Source organism: Vipera berus, assembly GCF_964194415.1.
Source record: "Vipera berus genome assembly, chromosome: 3".
Classification (NCBI taxonomy): Eukaryota; Metazoa; Chordata; class Lepidosauria; order Squamata; family Viperidae; genus Vipera; species Vipera berus.
The window spans coordinates 37,638,333-37,657,694 of NC_138204.1; the positions used below are offsets into that span (position 1 = coordinate 37,638,333).

The 19,362-nt window shown below is 37.7% G+C and overlaps 1 protein-coding gene across 2 annotated transcripts in view; it reads left to right on the forward strand.

The window, feature by feature from the left end:
* Positions 1-274: 274 nt before the first annotated feature.
* Positions 275-19,362, forward strand: part of SYT6 (synaptotagmin 6) — a gene marked incomplete at both ends in the record, with an annotated part of 167,471 nt that continues 148,383 nt past the window's right edge. For both annotated transcript variants that reach the window (XM_081325048.1, XM_081325049.1), the window contains one exon: positions 275-419. In XM_081325048.1, coding sequence (XP_081181174.1) covers positions 275-419 — 145 coding nt within the window. The remainder of the gene's footprint in view (positions 420-19,362) is intronic.

Below are 19,362 nucleotides of genomic sequence, written 5' to 3' on the forward strand. Positions count from 1 at the left end.
GGGGAGGAGAATTACTTGTACAGCACACGCCTTGTCAGTAAGTACGGCTCTCAGCTCTCAGATGAAAGGAGACAGTCGGAAGGCAGTGGACAGCATCACTGGCCACTGACCAAACCAGCATCCCTTGAGTTGACTCTGGATAGGGAGGCACTGCAATGGGGCCAGTAGGCTAGTGGCGTCCTGGGATATGTGACCCTGTTGCTGTGATTCTGCCATCCCCCTGTCGTCTTTGCTAATCACTCAGGGAGCAGGAAAAGGGAGATGCAGTTTGGAAATGACTGCTGCTAAGCAGGAAACCCAGTGTCAGACGGCTGCACGAATTGTCACTGACCTATGTCGCCAGAAGAGCCTGCCCCAGCTGGACCTGGAAACCTGCAAAGAATTTCTCCTCTTTCCTGATCTGAATGGCCCAGAGCCAGGTACAGTACCCCCTGTTCCACAGGGAAGGACTTTTATCTCTTTGACTTGCATTCAGTTACAATCTGGGAGAAGCTTTCCTTCCCCACCCCAATTAATGTGAGCCTTATGCCACTGTCCTGTTTACCACTTTATACCAGCCATTTGTCTCCAAAAGCAGGCAGGTGCTGTTTCTTGCAGAGATGTATTGCCAGGGAGTCGGAAGAGACCTGTTGAAAACAAGTTCTCTAAGTAAGAGAGGAGGGGAAAGGGAGAGTATGTGATATGAGCAGGAATTCAAATGGTCATGTTGGGGAAATAAACACTCTTTCTGGCATCAAAGCTGCACCATAACAAACAAAAAGCAAGCAAGCAAACAAGCAAAACACCTCTGACCTTTGTTGCCAAGAATAAAGTAATATTAAAACAAAAACCTGGAGTAGGATGGGGAAATAGATATTGATATAGCGCTAGCCTGTTGAAAAAGGAGAAGAAAAGAGTAAATTTTTAAAATGTACATCTCAGAAAAACATAATTGGTCAATGATTAGACTCATCTGTGATTAAATAAGAAAAAAAATAATTTACCCCTTAAACTGAACTAAGAAGAAGGTGTTGTGGCATTGCTTCTAAAAACAATTAACACCCAAGTTTTAAACTGGGAGATTGGAGCTGAGTTGACTTTCCAAACATGATGGCAAGTTAAAACAATCAAAGGCTTTCTTTTTCTTCTCACGCCAGACTGTCGTTTTCTTAACATGGTTGTTCCCCAGATATAGAAACCTTCTTATTAAGATACCGGTAGCTTTAAAGGTACATGGAATGACATAGGAGGCTATATCTATTAAAAGCTATTAGCCATGATAGCTAAAGAATGTTTTAGTAGATAGGCTACATTTTTCATTCCTAGAGTATTTGGACAAACCATAAAGCTAAAATCTTCATAGCAGATTCTGTTTATGATGTTCCCCGAAGGAATCTAACTACTACTACAGTCTGAATCAGTTAACTTCATCTGGAAGAGCAACATTTTCCTTTCTTTTCTTGAAAATTGTATATAAAAGTGATTACTAGTGCCCATTTACCCCATGAAATTTCAGTACCATTTCCAGCTATAGCTGGAAGGGTTTAGCCTGTTGAAATATTTGTTGTCACAGCACTGGCACATAGATCTGAATCAGAATTTCTTGTTGAAATTGCCTTTGATGTGCCCTTAGGAAAAATTGGTTTCAAAATAAGCTGTAATAGACTGGAGGGCAACAAGGCTGATTTCATGAACTGGAAATCTTTATGCTGCTTTATGGTTTATTCTATTTTTCCTCAACAAATTGGTTCCAGGTTTTACTAGACACTGAGTTCCTATGCTTTCAGGAGTGAAGATTAATTTCTAAGACAGGGGTGCTCACAACCTTTTCAGGCTCCAGGTATTCAGGATCACGTTAGCTATATTTTACTCTCTAGTGATAGATTTGTAGTTCACTGATACTAGTTTTTTTCTGCATCATACTATGTAAAGTAATAACAAATGTGAATTTGGCATTCAAAACACTCATGCCACGGTATAAAATAAAAGACATTTCTGTGACAAGTGTTTTTGGAACAAATTTTCCACACCAAAGATTTTCTAGAAAAAGTTCATAAACTTTTTATTTCAGAACTGCTCACCTAATCCCATCTTTTCAACATAATCTCAGGCCAATTGCTTGATAGGATAGGATAGATGTGTGATTTCAGCAGGAATAATAGATTGCTGAGGTTTATACTGGAGTTAGTTTTTGCTGTATAGCAAGCATTCATTCTGCTGTTCTCAACATATCACAAACCACTTTGATTTTAATGATGATTTCTAGGGATATCAACCTGTCCTTGAATACTGGTACCTCTTCCGTGCAATGAGTCTATACCACTTCCGTAGTATATTCTGGAGAAGAGTCCTTTATATCCCAAAGAATTATAAACTGAACCAAGATGAATTTGCCTAGTGCTCGTAAACATAAACATCAAATCTGTGTTATTGCAGAATATAGAAGGGATAGAAGTCTCAATAAGTTGGAGAGGAGTCAGTTGTGCTACGAAAAAATGTTTGTGTCATGTATAATTTATCTGAGAATGAAACTTGTGAAAACTGGGTGGTATGGAGACCGTCACAGAATCTTAAAAATAATTTACTTTCCTTGGAGAAATCTGGGATTTGCATAACAAATTACCTCATATTTTTAGAGTCCAGTTCAGTATCTCTGCTATATCCCCAGGGGCATCATTGGAGAATGATAAGGTTTCTGTTCTTTTTTACATGTCTGTAAGTTTATGAACTCCTTCCAACAGAATTTGCCTCAATTCCTTGCCTTCATTCAAACCTTACCTGAAATGCAGCAATATTCTCTGGTGCCTGGATTGTTGAAAGGGTATAAACCTAATCTCCAGAGATACTAAGGTCCCAAATATTTTATGCTATATGCATAGTGCTAGGGATTAAGACCACTGACTGAATCAGAGAGACTTAAAGTTTACACTCTTCATGCTCTATGTTTCAGTATTCAGTATACCCTGCCCAGCACTATAAATAATGAGAATAATAACTGACTTTAGAATTCAAATACATAATAACATCCCAGACTTAAGAATTGTCAATAAAAAACAAAAAGTTTGGATTGTGGGCACGGCAGTACCTGGAGACAGCAGAACAGAAAGAAAGAACTAGAGAAGATAACAAAATACAAAGACCTGCAAATAGAAACAGAACAACTGTGACAAAAGAAAGCAAAGGTAGTACAATAGTAATAGATGCCTTGGGTGCAATCCCAAAACAACTGGAGCATCACTTGAACACCATTGGCCTTGACAAATTCACCATCAGTCAATTGCAAAAAAAACAACAGCTTTAATGGGAACAGCTTACTTTCTGCGATGATATCTATGATACCATCAAACATATTAGGATCTGTGTATCCTAGGTCCTTGGAAAGGACTTGATAGGTGGACAAAAATGCCAAAGCCAGTCTGAACATCTGTCTGACTGTGTGATGGACTATAATAAAAAGAAGCAGGAATTATATGGCTCACAGAAATATTTATTTTAAAATTTATTTTTAGGACCCCTGACTCCTAAATGACTCTGGATGACTTGAAACTCTGAAGGAGATGAGCAATTCAAAAATAAATAAATCAACAAAAACACCAACTAATAGAAAAAAACCTGGGCAGGAATTGTAACAGAGTAAGTGTGAGTTGCACAAGATGTCCTCAATGGAACCGTATCTACATGGAGGGAAGTGTGTAGTGGGGTGCCCCAGGTCTCTGTTCTGGGCCCAGTGCTCTTCAACATCTTCATCAACAATTTGGACGAGGGAATAGATGGGGAACTCATCAAATTTGCAGATGACACCAAGGTGGCAGGAATAGCCAACACTCCAGAAGACAGGCTTAAGATACAGGAGGATCTGGACAGACTTGAACACTGGGCGCTATCTAAAAAAAATGAAATTCAGTGGTGAAAAAAGTAAGGTTCTACATTTACGCAAGAAAAACCAAATGTACAGGTATAGTATAGGGGGTACCTTGCTCAATAGTAGTAACTGTAAGAGGGATGTCGGAGTCCTAGTGGACAATCACTTAAATATGAGCCAGCAGTGTGCTGCAGCTGCCAAAAAAGCCAACACAGTGCTAGACTGCATTAACAGAGGGATAGAATCAAGATCACGTGAAGTATTAATACCACTTTACAATGCCTTGGTAAGGCCACACTTGGAATACTGCATCCAATTTTGGTCACCACGATGTAAAAAAGATGTTGAGACTCTGGAAAGAGTACAGAGAAGAGCAACAAAGATGATTAGAGGTCTGGAGGCTAAAGCATATAAGGAATGGCTGTTGGGGTGACATGACAGCAGTGTTCCAATATCTCAGGGGCTGCCACAAAGAAGAAGGAGTCAAGCTGTTCTCCAAGGAGCCCAAAGGCAGGACAACAAGCAACAGATGGAAACCAATCCAGGAGAGAAGCAACCTAGAACAAAAGAGAAACTTCCTGACAGTTAGAACAATTAACCAGTGGAACAACCTGCCTCCAGAAGCTGTGACTGCTCCAACACAGGAAGTTTTTAAGAAGAGACTGGACAGCCATTTGTCTGAAATGGTATAGGGTTTCCTGCCTGAGCAGGACTACATGACCTCTAAGGTCCCTTCCAACTTTACTATTATGATTATGACATTCTTTAATTGACAGAACCCAGACCCGCCATGCTGGGTTGAACTGGAAGGAACTGGAAATAAATAAGTAGGGATCAACAATTAAAAGCAATAATATTACTCTCTCATCCATTAAAATTACATCCATCTTCCAATCCTTGTTATATATTCAGCATATAAACTGAATAGAAAAGGAGAAAGTGTACAGTTTGTCTCATTCCTTTGCCAACTTAGAGCCAATCACTTTCACCATGTTCCATCCAAACTGTGGTTTTCCATTTTATGTATAGCTTTTGAATAAGGACAATAAGATGTTCTGGGATTTCTATTTTCCTAAGCACATTCCTCAGCTTGATATGGTTGACATAATCAAAGACTTTTCTATGATCAATGTAGCGCAAATTGATTTCTTTTGGGTGTTCTTTGGCTTTCTTAACCAGTATGCATTAGTGATAATGCTGCTTTGTCCTCCACATTTTCCAATATCAATTTGAATGACCTGGATGATTGAGAATCTCCATAGACATTTGACATCTCCTTTTCCATGTCGGATTCTAATCTGCATTGGGTGCTCTTAAGGTGTATTTTGTTAGTGTGCAAAATCAAGGATATTGTACAACAGTTTGCACATTCTGTTGATTTTCCTTTCTTTAATATAAGCATTCAAATTGCCTCTTCCAGTCTGTTGGCCATTGTAATGCTTTCCAGATTTGTTGCCATAGTTTGGCTGCAACCTTTACTGTTTCTTCTTCTATTGCTTACCTTTCTATGGATATTCCATCACTTCCTGTAGCTTCCAATTTGGTAATGACCACAATGTTGATCTAACTTTATCTTCTATTGTAAATGGGAATATCTTGTAATATCTCTATTGTGCAGAATTTCAATAGCCTCTTTCCGTCTTTTTTTCTTGGCATAAATACTGTACTTGTTTAACATGCTAATTCAAAATTAGAATCTTTTTTTTTTATTTGGAAATCTTTCGAAAGACTTTCCTTGTTCTTCCATGTCTGTTTTAATCACTGATGTCTTCACAAGTGTCATTTTAATACTGTACCGGTTTTTGTCTCGTCTAACAGCTCTCTGAAATTCTTTATTAAACTTGCTTATACCATTGTCTTTCTTGATCTTGCATTTTCTTCCTTTTTGGGGCAATTTATTACTTGTTCTGTCATCCAGTTTGTTTTAATATGTTTGTTTGGTTTTTTTGGTTTGGTAATATCTTTTTTTTTGGTTTGGTAATATCTTTTCATAGGAATGCGGTGGTTCAGTGGGTTAGGATGCTGAGCTTGTCGATCAGAAGGTCGGCAGTTTGGTGGGTCGAATCCCGAGTGCCGTGTAACAGGGTGAGTGTTGTGATTCAGGGTCAGCCTGTGGGTTCGGCAGTTGGGTTGGACGACTCAGAGGAGGAGGGGGGTGTTGAAGACCTTGCTGAGGGAGTTGAAGATCTTGCTGATGATAGCCCTCAGGCAGGTCCCTCCCACTTGGTCACCATGGAGACCCAGCTGTGTGAGCCTGACAGTGTGGATGAAGATGACCCACAGCTGGCCCTGTTCAAGGACACCCGACGCAGGAGGCAGTCAAGTAGGAGTAAACAGAGGAAGGCTGTGGGGCTTCTCGGAAAGAGGCAGAGAGAGGCCACGCCCTGAACTCTTTATAAAGGGAATGTGTGGGGAGGGCTGGTTTGCTGAAAGCAACTGCTCGGATAGTGTTTGAAAGCTCCTGTATCTTGGTTCGTGTCTTGTTTGTTTTTGTAGTAATAAATTTGGCAGGCGTATTCCAGCCTCTTGCCGTTTGTAAAGGGGTTGCCTTTTCTGCAGGGCCGGTAGCAGGCTGGTACAGAACAGTGAGTGCCTGTTACTCGTCCCAGCTTCTGCCAACCTAGCAGTTGGAAAGCACGTAAAAATGAAAGTAGAAAAATAGGGACCACTCCGGTGGGAAGGTAACAGGGTTCCGTGCGCCTTTGGCGTCTAGTCATGCCGGCCACATGACCACGGAGACATCCTCGGACAAGCGCTGGCTCTTCGGCTTTGAAACAGACATGAGCACCGGCCCCTAGAGTTGGAAACGACTAGCACACATGTGCGGGGGAACCTTTACCTTTACCTTTAATATCTTTTCACATTAATGCTTAACACTTTTCTGATTTCATTCCAAGTTATTCTAGTTCCCTGTTAAGGAATTCAAAATGATTTCTGGTATTCTCCTTGAAAATGGTGGGCATACGGTCATGATCATACTGTGGAAACTGGTTAACTTTGTTCTTCTGCTTTAGCTTGAGTTGTCTCACATACGAACAGTTTGTAATCTATTCTACAGTCAATCCTTATTCACATCTTTGCTGTTATATCCAAATTCTTCCACCTCCTTATACAATAATTTAATCAATTTGATTCCTGCATATTCCATTTCAGGAGTCATTGATGTGTATAGATATTGGTTTTGTTGTTTGAATACTTTGTTGGCAGTGAAAAGACACTGGACTGGCAAAAACTGATGTCCTTCTCCTGATGAATTTTTGCTTCCTAGACCATACAGTTCAATTATGGACTGTAACTACTCATTCTTAATATTTCCAACCTTGGCATTCCAATATTTAATCACAAGTAGCATTTTGGTGCAGGTTCTGTCAACTGCAGATTGAGCTTGACCATAAAAATTGGCAGCCCCCTCATCTTCTGCATAAGTAGTTGGCGTGTAAACTTGAAAAATTGTCATATTAAAGACTTCATGATTGTGAAGACTTATTAAAATTATTCAGGTAGTGATTGTACTGTACATAAGTACTGTCATTGCTACATCCTTCCTGACTATGAAAGCAAAGCTGTTCCTTCTTTGTTTTTTATTTTCATACTCTTTATTACTCATGTTCTGAGTAGCCATCCATGTAATCTTCTGAATGAAATTGTCTAATTCGTCTATTTCAATTTCGTGAAGCCTGAGGTGTCAAAGTATAGTAGATTTATTGTACTTTTCACTATGTTGAATCTCCCCAGGTTCATGCTTCTTTTATTTCATGTTCCCATGCAATTCCAGCTTTGTAGCTTCAAATTTTCTTTTCCTGCACAGCAACATCAGCAACACATATCCCAATATCTTTAATCTAGCTATTCATAAACACCATTTCTGCTGTACTCAGAAAGATCCTGATTTTTTCCTCAACAGCACATTGAATGCCATCTGATCAGAGAGTGCCATCATCTGGCATTATGTCCTCTGTCACTTTACATTGTTTATCTCTATGCTTTCCTTAGTAAAATACAGGAATGGTTTATCATTACCTTTTTCCAGCCAGTACAAAATGCTGTTTTTGTTATTATCACTAAAGTTACATCTTTTTATATCGTTGCTGCCTGACATAGGTGCTTCCTTGCTTTAACTGGGTCACTTGGGATGATCTTCGTGGCTTGGGTGACTTTGCTAGGAATATTAATTCTTGGGATACACTGCCTAAGTATTTCCTAGAATCCTTCCCGCTACAGGTCATTTATTTTTATTTTATTTTTATTTTAATTCCATTTATATCCCGCCCTTCTCCGAAGACTCAGGGCGGCTTACAAGCTTAGCAGTAGCCTTCATTCTATGTATATGCCTGCTTATTAGGGCTTTCACACACACCCCAAGCGGCATTATTACAAAGTCAGCTTATTGCCCCCAACAATCTGGGTCCTCATCTTGACTTACACCACAACTGAGCCCCAAATTTCCCTTTCTAAGCCATGCAGTTGTTAAATGAGTTGCACCTCATTTTACAACCTTTTTAGCCACAGTTGTTAAGCAAATCAGCGCAGTTTTAAAATGAATCATGCAGTTGTTAAGCGAATCTGGTTCCCTCTATTGACATTGCTTATCAGAAGCCGCTTAGGAAGGTTACAAATGGTGATCATGTGACTGCAGGACAACAATCAAATGGTCATAAACACACACCAGTTGCTAAGCTCCTGAATTTTGATCACGTGACCATGGGGATACTGAAAAATGGTCATAGGTCACTTTTTTGTGACTTCAAATGGTCACTAAATGAATAGCAATAGCACTTAGACTTATATACCGCTTCACAGTGCTTTACAGCCCTCTCTAAGCAGTTTACAGAGTCAGCATATGGTCCCCAACAATCTGAGTTGTCATTTTACCAACCTCAGAAGGATGGGTCAACTTTGAGCCCATGAGAATCGAACTACTGGTGGCCGGCAGTCAGCAGAAGTAGCCTGCAATACTGCATTCTAACCACTGCACCACCAGGGCTTATGGTGAATGGTTGTAAGCTGATGACCACCTTGTACTGTCGCCAAAATGAGACAGCCTAGCAGGACTGGAAAGGGAGCCCTTAATATAAATTTAATTCCACTTCTCCCTAATTGCTTTTCAGCAATGTTTCAACACTACTAAAGGTTTTCATCATAAAAACAAACACGGCCGTTTCTTCATTAATCCTTAGTAGATAGAGTTCTCTTCTATACTCTGAAACATCTATCTCCGGCATAAATTGGAAACTTCCTCTGTTTTCACTGAAAGAAAATCAAGCCCCTTATTCCCATTCCTTTAAATCCACACCTAAATGAAAACATCAGATGTATTTGGGTAACAACTATTTTCTCCCACAGCTGATCATTGTGCTTTTAAAATATATTTATTTCATCTATAAAACAGTACATACTGTAGTGTATACAAGTCAAATTTTAAGCAGGTCAAAATATGACAACATCCAATATTATGATCTTTATTGCAGTGGTTGTTAAGTGAGTCCATTGTCTGCAAGAGGTTTTTTTTTGTCAGAAACCCGAAACAAAAGCCAGTTTGGGGCAAAAAAGAAAAATGTAAATTGCAATCATGTGACGCTGGGATGCTGCAAACAGCTGTAAATGCAGGTCAGTTGCTGAGCACCCAAAATGTGATCATGAGATTGCAAATCCATATCTTAAGTAGCCCTGAGGAGGACGATTGTAACTTTAAATGGTCGCTAAGTGACCGTTTATAATGGTCGCTACTATCACTACTATCAGGCTGTTTCCAAAAAATAAAATGAGGTTCAATCCTACGTTGAAATATTTTTTATAGATGGACTACAAATAAAATTAATTTATTTCCCTCCAATTATTCCTTTATTATTTTATGTTTATAAGATATCAGTTGAGATAGGAGTTTCAACTTGCTAAATATTACTCTACTAACCTACTATAAACATATTGTATATAAATATTTTAAAAGTTACTGAAATGTTCATTATAAGCTTAGTAATACATACTTTTGAAGTTATTTGTAAAAAGTATCTAAGTTCATATTCTGTAAAGATGTCTATTAGTTATCCTCAAATATATAAAGCTGGGATTGAATCAGGTATTATAATTTCTGATTTCCTAGCAGGGGTTTCCATTAGAAACAAACTTGTAGGTATTATAAGATGACTTTCTTATCTAAAATATATAGTTCCTGCCTTATCAAATGTTCTGATGCACAGTCTACAGAGTGGGAAAACCTTTGCATCCTTTTGAACAGAAGTGAAAATACACTTGTGTCTCCAGGGGCCATTGAACTAAAAAGGTTGATACATACAGTTGGATAACTCGGCTAGCCTATTTTCTTCTTTCCAGTTGCTGATAATCTGGCCCCAGGCTAAGTAGAACACAGGGAGACTCCCACAGGTGAATATTGATGATCTTAGAATGCCTGGCTACACAACTGAGCTAGCAGGGCAGAATGAGAATATTTGTATAATGAGCCAAATGCAATCAATGGAAATTTCTTGGCACTTTTGCTGTGATGATAAGAGGCTTCCTTCCATGAAGGTCTAATGCTTTCCTATGTTATCTGAGCCTGCACATCGCATATTTTCTACCAGCAATTTACCATGTAGAACAGCTGGCAGGCATTCAGTCATAAGTTTGCATTGGCTGCCAGCGTAATAAAGCAGAAAGTGAAGCAAACTAGAGCAGAACAACTCAGAAAGTTTGAAATATGGTAAAATGTTCTACACAAGAAAGGATGAAAGCTAGGCTTAGGTGACTGAAGGTTGGTCTCAGGTCCCTGGAAGGGGCGGTATGGATCTATGGTTGTGTTGGTGAATGTATGGTTATTAAATGACACTCTCCTCCTCCTCCTCCTCCTCCTCCTCCTCCTCCTCCTCCTCCCTGTTGTATCAAATTGCTGTTTTCAACATGCAATCTATTTTCAAAAAGAAGTACCACAAATTTAACAAAACGTAGTGTTTTTTTAAAAATGCAAATAAGAACCTTTGGTGCAGCACTAAAAATTGTAATATGACTCTAGCCATCTTTCTGCTTCTACTATAACAAGTTTCAGATATTTCTCTCTCATTCTCTCATTTTTAATACAAAAGTTGATCTTTCGTTGTCAAATAATTTGGGGAAAAATAATCTTAAAATCAATATTTAAATATGATTTTACCATGTAAATAAATATTTCTAAAACACTTGCAAATTTAAAGCCATGGCAATTGTAATATTTGGATAACTGCAAAATTAAGAGAATACCCATAATTTACATATTAATAAGAAATCAATTCATTCTATGCCAAGATTCACAAAGATTGAATTCCTTAGTTATCTCCCTACTCAGTTATTGTGTTTGCTTAACCATTTTCATTCTCCTTTTGTTTTTATCCATTGAGATTAAAAAGATTATTGCCTATTCACTTCTATTTTCTTAGGTTATTCATTTTTTATATTTATTAATCTTGAGATTTCTGTTATGTGAATTTCTATACAGTATGTGATAAATATATTAAAAACATAAGTGAAAGAGGATTTATAGATTTATAAATTTACATCTTTAGGACTAGATTGTCCAATATTAGGATGATATCAGACTTGCAAGCGAACAGACATGAAGTGCAACTGCCATAAATAGATGATCTTTAGAGATGCTAGTATTAGAAACCCTATAGAGTACATAGTACAGATAGGTCAGGAGAAATTGGTGGATACAGGATTGTGAGCAGGCAAATGTAGGCCATAAACAGAAAAAAATGACTAAACAAATGGTTTGCACAGGTTAGTGAGACTGTGATTGATGCTACTCCTCCTTTTTTCAACCTCTGTTGAGTAATAATAATAATAATAATAATAATAATAATAATAATAATAATAATAATAATAATATGGAAGGGATCTTGGAGGTCATCTAGTCCAACCCACTGCTCAGGCAGGAAACCCTATACCATTTCAGACAAATGACCACCATCTTTTTCGATATCCCACCTCCCTGACCGAGCAGCTTTCAGGAGTGTGTATCATAGATAGTGGAGAAAAATACAAAAGGCTATTTCAGTACCATGTATTCAAGAGCTTAATAGACTTCCAAGCATTGGCTATGGTTTCTAGAGCTTCTCCAAATGTTGCTGCCAAGTAGCACATGGGAAATAATTGTTGTAACTCTCCTTAATCCCTTAAATTCATATTCAATTTGTTTAAATTTTAATGTTGATCTGGCACCATCCATTTCTTTGTTTCCCCCCCTCCCCTTGCTCTCAGATATGGGAAAGAAACACTCAAAGGCCAAGTGTGACACTGAAGCTTAAAAGATTATAACTCTGGAGAGTTTCCACTTGAAGGTTCAAAATGTGAAGACATGACTACGACATACTGTGACTATGAAATCAAGGTGTTATGTACTGGGCTCATTAGTGATACCACGTGGGTTGCTGGAGCAGCTAATGGCTCTCCAGCAACCCAGACTACAAGCCTCCAGTGCTACTATTGGCTATCCCTAGGCGGCAATAGTTGCTTCAAACCTATTGGCTGCCGCCTAGGGGCTAGACTATATATTGCGGCTAGTTGCAGCCATTTCCTCAGTACAGATTCTGCAAGAAATAAACTATGAGTTTCCCTGTACTCAGTTACCTCATCTTCATTCCTGCGCCAAAGAACCCGCTACACAACAAAAGTCCCACTCCTTTTTTTACACATGTCATACATGGAACACTAAAAAAGGCTGATGTACTTTTAGCCACCATCTTGAGTCTCCTCCTGCTAACCCTGTTCTAAGAGCAAGTCAGAAGATGAAGTGATGCCAGGGATCACACACTGGAAACTAGTTACTTGAATCATTCCATTTAAGGATAAGATAAGAGCAAAACATGTTAAAATGCTTTTGCTGCAATGCAGGTGAAGAGATTGTTTACCATTTGTTAAAACACAAAAAGCAAAGGGAATGTTACAGCAAGAAGTGCTGAGCTAAATGCATACTGCTAACTTATGGCATCCACTGACATATAATTGAGAGACCAAAAACACTAGGATGTAACAAGCATGGCTTGCCAAGATGCCTCTTTCAGGAATAACAAGACACCTCTGATGTCAGGCTGCCAAAAAGACAAATGGGAGATGCATCCTGGTGATCAGTTATCAGCATGATGTGCTTAATTATGCCATTTAATGGAAACAACAGTATTTACTTGTGTTAGATGGCATTTTTTCCATTCATGTAGGGAAAGGTATTTGAGATATGAGAACAGATGCTTATTCATCTTTGGTCTCTTTATAAGTGTAGTGTAATATTTAAAATAACTGATTTTCTAAAAATACATACTTTTTTCTTTGCTTTTCAAAGCATACCAGCTACTGGCAGATCAGAAGGAATACTTGTAACAGTGTTTAAGAATATTGTTAATAATATTAACTGCTTCTACTGCTTTTGGTATTATTTGTGCATAATAAAGTTGCTAGCACTATTACTATTTATTTATTTTGCTTTTCCCATTAAAATGCATTACACCCATAAGCTAACCCATGTCACGTAAATCTGATAGCATAAAGCCTAAATATAAATACATGTATATACCCAGATAAATAGCATCTGAAAAATCTAAGCATCCCTATTGCTTTTCCCACCATCCAACCTTCATGCAAAGTATTCCCATTTTACAGAAGAAAGGATAGAAAATGTATTATTAGATCCATGGCTGAAAAATAATGGCTTGAGTGTAATATCCTTCCCTTCTCTCATCTTTTTTTTTATGAGCTGGCAATTCTATTAGACAAGTTTTAAGACAGTCATGATCTCTTACCTGCACATTTTAAAAAATCAATTTGCTATGTATTCCTGCTTTGTTGAACAATTGTGCAGTTTACAATTTGCAGTGGAAATTGAAGCAGTTGGGTTTGTTTAAGTTCACACATAGCAATTTGTCAGTAATTCAGATAACAGTCAGTTTGTGAGTAAAATGAGTCAGACTTCACTACTTCATGGAATCTTGCAAAGTTTCCAGCCAATAATAAACTTTGCACTGTATGTTTTCTTTAAAAAGAGTTAATGGCTCAAATAGGGCAGCAGCCTCTATCAGGTCTCTGCCTAATGGACTACCTATTGGAGTGAAGATAAGATAAGATTGACTCCATCTCTAATAACAATAGGTATTGGGCCGGTTCACTCCCAGAGTTTGATATATTTGGGGCAAATCTATTAACCAAGGGATAATCAAAAAGATTCTTCAGTTTCTGAACATATTGATCTATCTGTTTTAGGAATTGATAAGCCTCATCAGACTCATCACAGTGATTTAAAGTGCTGATCTGATGTTTCTGAATAAAGAATAAATTGAACAGGAGGTATCAGTGCAAGTGGTTCAATTTTAACATTACCTGTACATTTGGATTTTCTGACGCTGTGATATAGAGTATGCATTGAATTACTGGGCACAAATTTGGGGCAGAGGATGCAATACAGTTTACTTAAGGGATATGTTTAGAATCTGGCAAAGCAAAAATTCATAATAAAACAAAAAATGCCCCCCCTAATCCAGACCTTCTAGTTTACTTCTAGCATCACCTGAAATGTAAAACTGCTATAAAAAACCCTATTCAGAGCAATGCACAGTCTTATAAAAATATATTTCTACCATTGTAATAAAGATCTGATTTGATTTGATATGATATGTGTGTGTGATTTTTTTTAAAAAAATCATGCTTCATCATAAGTTCACCAGTTTTAAAAAATACAAAAGAAATGTGTAATGCTATGAAAATTGCTACTGCAGATCTTATTTGATTTGCCTGTTGTACTTTGTTTCCTGCAGTATTTTTAGTGGATTCTACAGCAGCAACATTTCCATTAGGTATGCACCAAGCTGTTGCTAGCTATTCTAAGCAGATAATTAAATCCATTAGTGAATTAAGGTATTTAGTGGAAGAAAGTTATTGATACAAACATTTCAGCAAGTCTGTAGCAGAAGGGATTAGCTCCTTGACTAATGCAAAAGCTGCATTTCAAAAACTACTTAAGATAATGTGGCACCAATTACTAGTTCAGAATAATGTTCCATACCTGTAAAAAAGCTGTAAGCTTGCATTCCGATACCTTGTATTATGCCATCATAGGTCTAAATAATATTCAAATCTGTGTGACTACTTTGTTTCCTAATCAAGCCCCAGAGAATGCTTTTCTGCAGAAAGAGAAGGGTAAGTCTAAAAATCAATTAATTGCTAGAAAGGAATTCAGAAAGGTTCTATTTTCTTAGTTGTTCAGGATAACAATGATATTTAAGCTAGTATAAAAAACAAAGAAACTCAAATCAAGGAAGAGTTGATGTACAACTCTTTGTTATTACAGCTTAAATCTGAACAATTATAATTTCCCTTAGTATCTATCTATCTATCTATCTATCTATCTATCTATCTATCTATCTATCTATCTATCTATCTATCTATCTATCTATCTATCTATCCATAATCATATAAAGAAATATGAACCTATGCTTATTCAGAAAAAATAATTTCTTATAAAATGCAAAATGGCAGATATAATATTGTTTATCAGTTACATTTCCTTCAAACTAAAAATGAAAAAGTTTGATATATACAATAGTGGTTAGGAACAATTGTCTAGGGATAGCTGCTGAATATTCAGTAGAAAGCTGTAGCTGTTGGGCAACACAGCCAATTCTGGAATCATATACAACTGATTCTGCTGTTCCTTTGAATTCTGCTATGGTATTTTTGTCCTGTGACAGAGACTTAAGGAATTCGTGCTTTTATACATGTAATTCTAAAAGTTTTCAAAACTGAATTATTCACTGTAATTTTAAAATATCATTGTGAATTGTGGTTGTTTTCTGTTTAATACATTCTCACATGCTTTGGAACTGATTTCAACAAGGTGGAATGAAAAAATACAAATATTGAAAGAGCCTGTCAGGTAAGCAAATGTAGGCAATTTGCAGGTTTAAAAAGTTAAGTCTCAATTAATGCTTAGTTTTGCCCATTTATTTTCTGGATACAATGATCTATTGTGGAGACTGAGCACTGCAGACATTTAAAATGTTGGCTGCTTTGATGTAAAGATATATAAGTGCAGCTTTTCCTGATCTACTGCTTGCCAGATGTGGTGGACCTCAAGTGTCATAATCTCTCAGCTGTTATCTACATAAATCAAAGGTGTAATCTAACCTAATATTTCAACTATCCATTAATTTACTTCATCTAAAGCAACTCTCCTTGTCCTGTCTATGTTTCACCAATTACTTGAAGGCTATTTAAAAAGCCAGCCTTCTTTATTTTGATTGTCATAAGTTGCATGTAGTTTCAGTGAAGTATGAAAATGTTTCCTGGGGCATTTGTAATGGTTGTGATGGGAAGTACTGATTGATCAGCATATTGGTTCCTATGTTTCAATTGCTTCCTTAATTCTAGTCTAAATAATGAATTAAATAATGAACTATTACATCCTTAGAGGTTTAAGTATGCATAATTGAGGGCCAAAGTGGCACCATGAATTTATAGACTGCTATACTGACAATTGTCTATTGATTTCGCATTTTATTGCTGATTGTCCCTGCAGCGTAGGTGTCTTGTATAAAAGTAGACTCACTATAAATATGTGTATATCTCTTAAGTAGTGAGCACTTCAGTGAATGCTCAGTATTTAGCCTGTTCTGTCTTGGAATGAAATATTACCACTCAGTTTGTGAATTGTTATGTATTTGTGGCAAAGTAGACATATAATAATGGTTACTGTGCAGTGCAGTATCCACTGTATTTACAATAAGCACTCTATTGTAATCCTGGGGCCCCAGATGTGTGAAAGGACCCATTGCTTGGCTGTATTAACATTCCTGACTGTGTTGTTTTTTGGGCCACTCTGTATTTATGTGTAATGTCTTTATTTCTGTTTGATATTTGCCATCCAAATAATTGTAGTATACTATTAGCATACAATAAGGGACGCGGTGGCTCAGTGGGTTAGGACGCTGAGCTTGTTGATCAGAAGGTCGGCAGTTTGGCGGGTCGAATCCCAAGTGCCGCGTAGCAGAGTGAGCGCCTATTACTCATCCCAGCTTCTGCCAACCTAGCAGTTCAAAAGCACGTAAAAATGCAAGTAGAAAAATAGGGACCACTCTGATGGGAAGGTAACAGCGTTCCGTGCGCCTTTGGCGTCCAGTCATGCCGGCCACATGACCATGGAGACGTCCTCGGACAAGCGCTGGCTCTTCGGCTTTGAAACGGAGATGAGCACCGGCCCCTAGAGTTGGAAACGACTAGCACATGTGTGCGGGGGAACCTTTACCTTTTTATTAGCATACAAGAAGTACTATAAAAGCTGGAGAAGGTGCTTGGAAGGTCACATATATTTTACTATCTGTTGCCTTGCAGACTTTTTTTTTTAAAGAATTGACAGTTGTATATACGTGAATCTATCTCTCCTGCATTCATTGTATAGGTGGCAAATCCACTAAACCAGATGCTGAAACTCCTTCACCTAGTAAGGAAGTATTTTATATCACATTATTTTAAAAAAAAATTCTTTGTGGAAAAAATGGAAAATATAAAATGTGGAAAATATGGTTATTAAAAAGAACCATGTGGAATTAAAATTAAATATTGAGGGGAAAATAACATCAGGATAGGATTAGAATACATCATAGGGCCTGCTGGTGCCAGATGCTACACAGTTAATATAACATACTCAGTCATATTGCACTTCAGTAATATTTGCACATATGTGTGCCAGAATGAATGAAACATTATACGGAATGCTTCCATACGTGTTGTAGAGAGACTTGCACTGTGTATTGTATAAACAAATTATCAAGAAACAGTGTGAACTTGCTGCAGCCTGAACAGAAAGCCCACTATTTTCTAAATACTCATTAGTACTTTAATTTTGAATTCATTTGTAAACAAATGTATAAGTATTCCTTTCTTAACATTCAACATTGCTGTGATTGCTGCACATTCTCAGCATTCGTTTGGCATCATTAACTGGCTTTGAAATAATTTTTATTCCACAAATATCTATGTAGTAATGCTGTCTGTGAGTCTCTTTGTCTGTCTGTCTCTTTCTCACAACTCAAGGCAGTGTGATGTAAGCTTTGATCATGTCGTATTTCAATTGTACCTTTCTTGAGACCAGTGTAGGCACTTTTAGGAAATACTACAAAAATGAAAGCAGTATGTTGTTTTCAGAGCTATTTTAAGAATGGTTCGTTCTGGCCTATGATAGAAAATTGACTTTGTAGAATTAAAAGCAAATCAGCTTATTTGCACAGCCAGGCTGCCACTTATGGATGGACTGAACTGAATAATGACTCAGTGATAATGTCTCATTTATTCACTCTGAGAGTGAGATGGCAGTATCTAAATTTGATAAATAAATAAAATAAAATAAAAATCCAGTGGGATTTCAGCTTCAAGCCTCTATTTCTAAAGATTGTATCAGCTTAAAACATGTTTCCATTCAAGGCTAATTTGACATAATAAAATCATAAGTAAAAGTAAAAGTCAGTTTTAGAATAGAATAGAGCTGGAAGGGACCTTGGAGGTCTTCTAGTCCAGCTCCCTGCTCAAGCAGGAGCACCTATACCATCTCAGACAAGTGACTGTCTAACCTCTTTTTAAAAATCTCCAGTGATACAGCACCCATGATTTCTGGGGGCAAGCTATTCCACTGGTTAATTGTCCTCACAGTCAGGAAGTTTCTCCTTAATTCCAGGTTGCTTCTCTCTTTGATCAGTTTCCAACCATTGTTTCTTGTCCTGCCCTGTGGTGCTTTGGTGAATAACATGACCCCCTCTTCTTTGTGGCAGCCCCTCAAATACTGAAATACTGCTATCATGTCTCCCCTATTTCTTCTCTTCTTTAGACTAGCCAAACCCAAGTCCTGCAGCCATTCTTCATATGTTTTAGTCTCCAGGCCTTTGATCATCTTAGTTGCTCTTCTCTGATTTTTTTCCCAAGCTCTCAACATCTTTTTTGTGATATGGTGACCAAATTTGGCTGCAGTATTGCAGGTATGGTCTTACTAGGGTTTTATAAAGCGGTACTAATACTTCATGTGATCTTGATTCTATGCCTTTGTTTATACAACCCAGGATTGTATTAGCGTTTTTGGCTGCTGCTGCATACCGCTGGCTCATGGTTAAGTGATCGTCTACTAGGACTCCAAGGTCCCTCTCACAGTTACTGTTTTTAAGCCAGGTCTTGCCCAATCTGTACTTGTACCTTTGATTTTTCCTGCCTAAATGTAAAACTTTGCTTTTCTCCACATTGAAACTCATTTTGTTCAAGTTTGTCAAGATCATTTTGGATCCTTAGTTGGTCTTCTGGGGTGTTGGCTACTCCTGCCAGTTTGGTGTCATCTGCAAATCTGATGTGTTCCCTTTCAACTCCCACATCTAAGTCATTGATGAAGATATGGAAGAGTACTGGGCATAGAACAGAACCTTGTGATACCCCACTGCTTACTTCTGTCCATGTGGATGTAGTGCCATTGAGGACTACTTATTGAGTTCAGTTTGCCAGCCAGCTACAGATCCATCTGGTGGTGATGT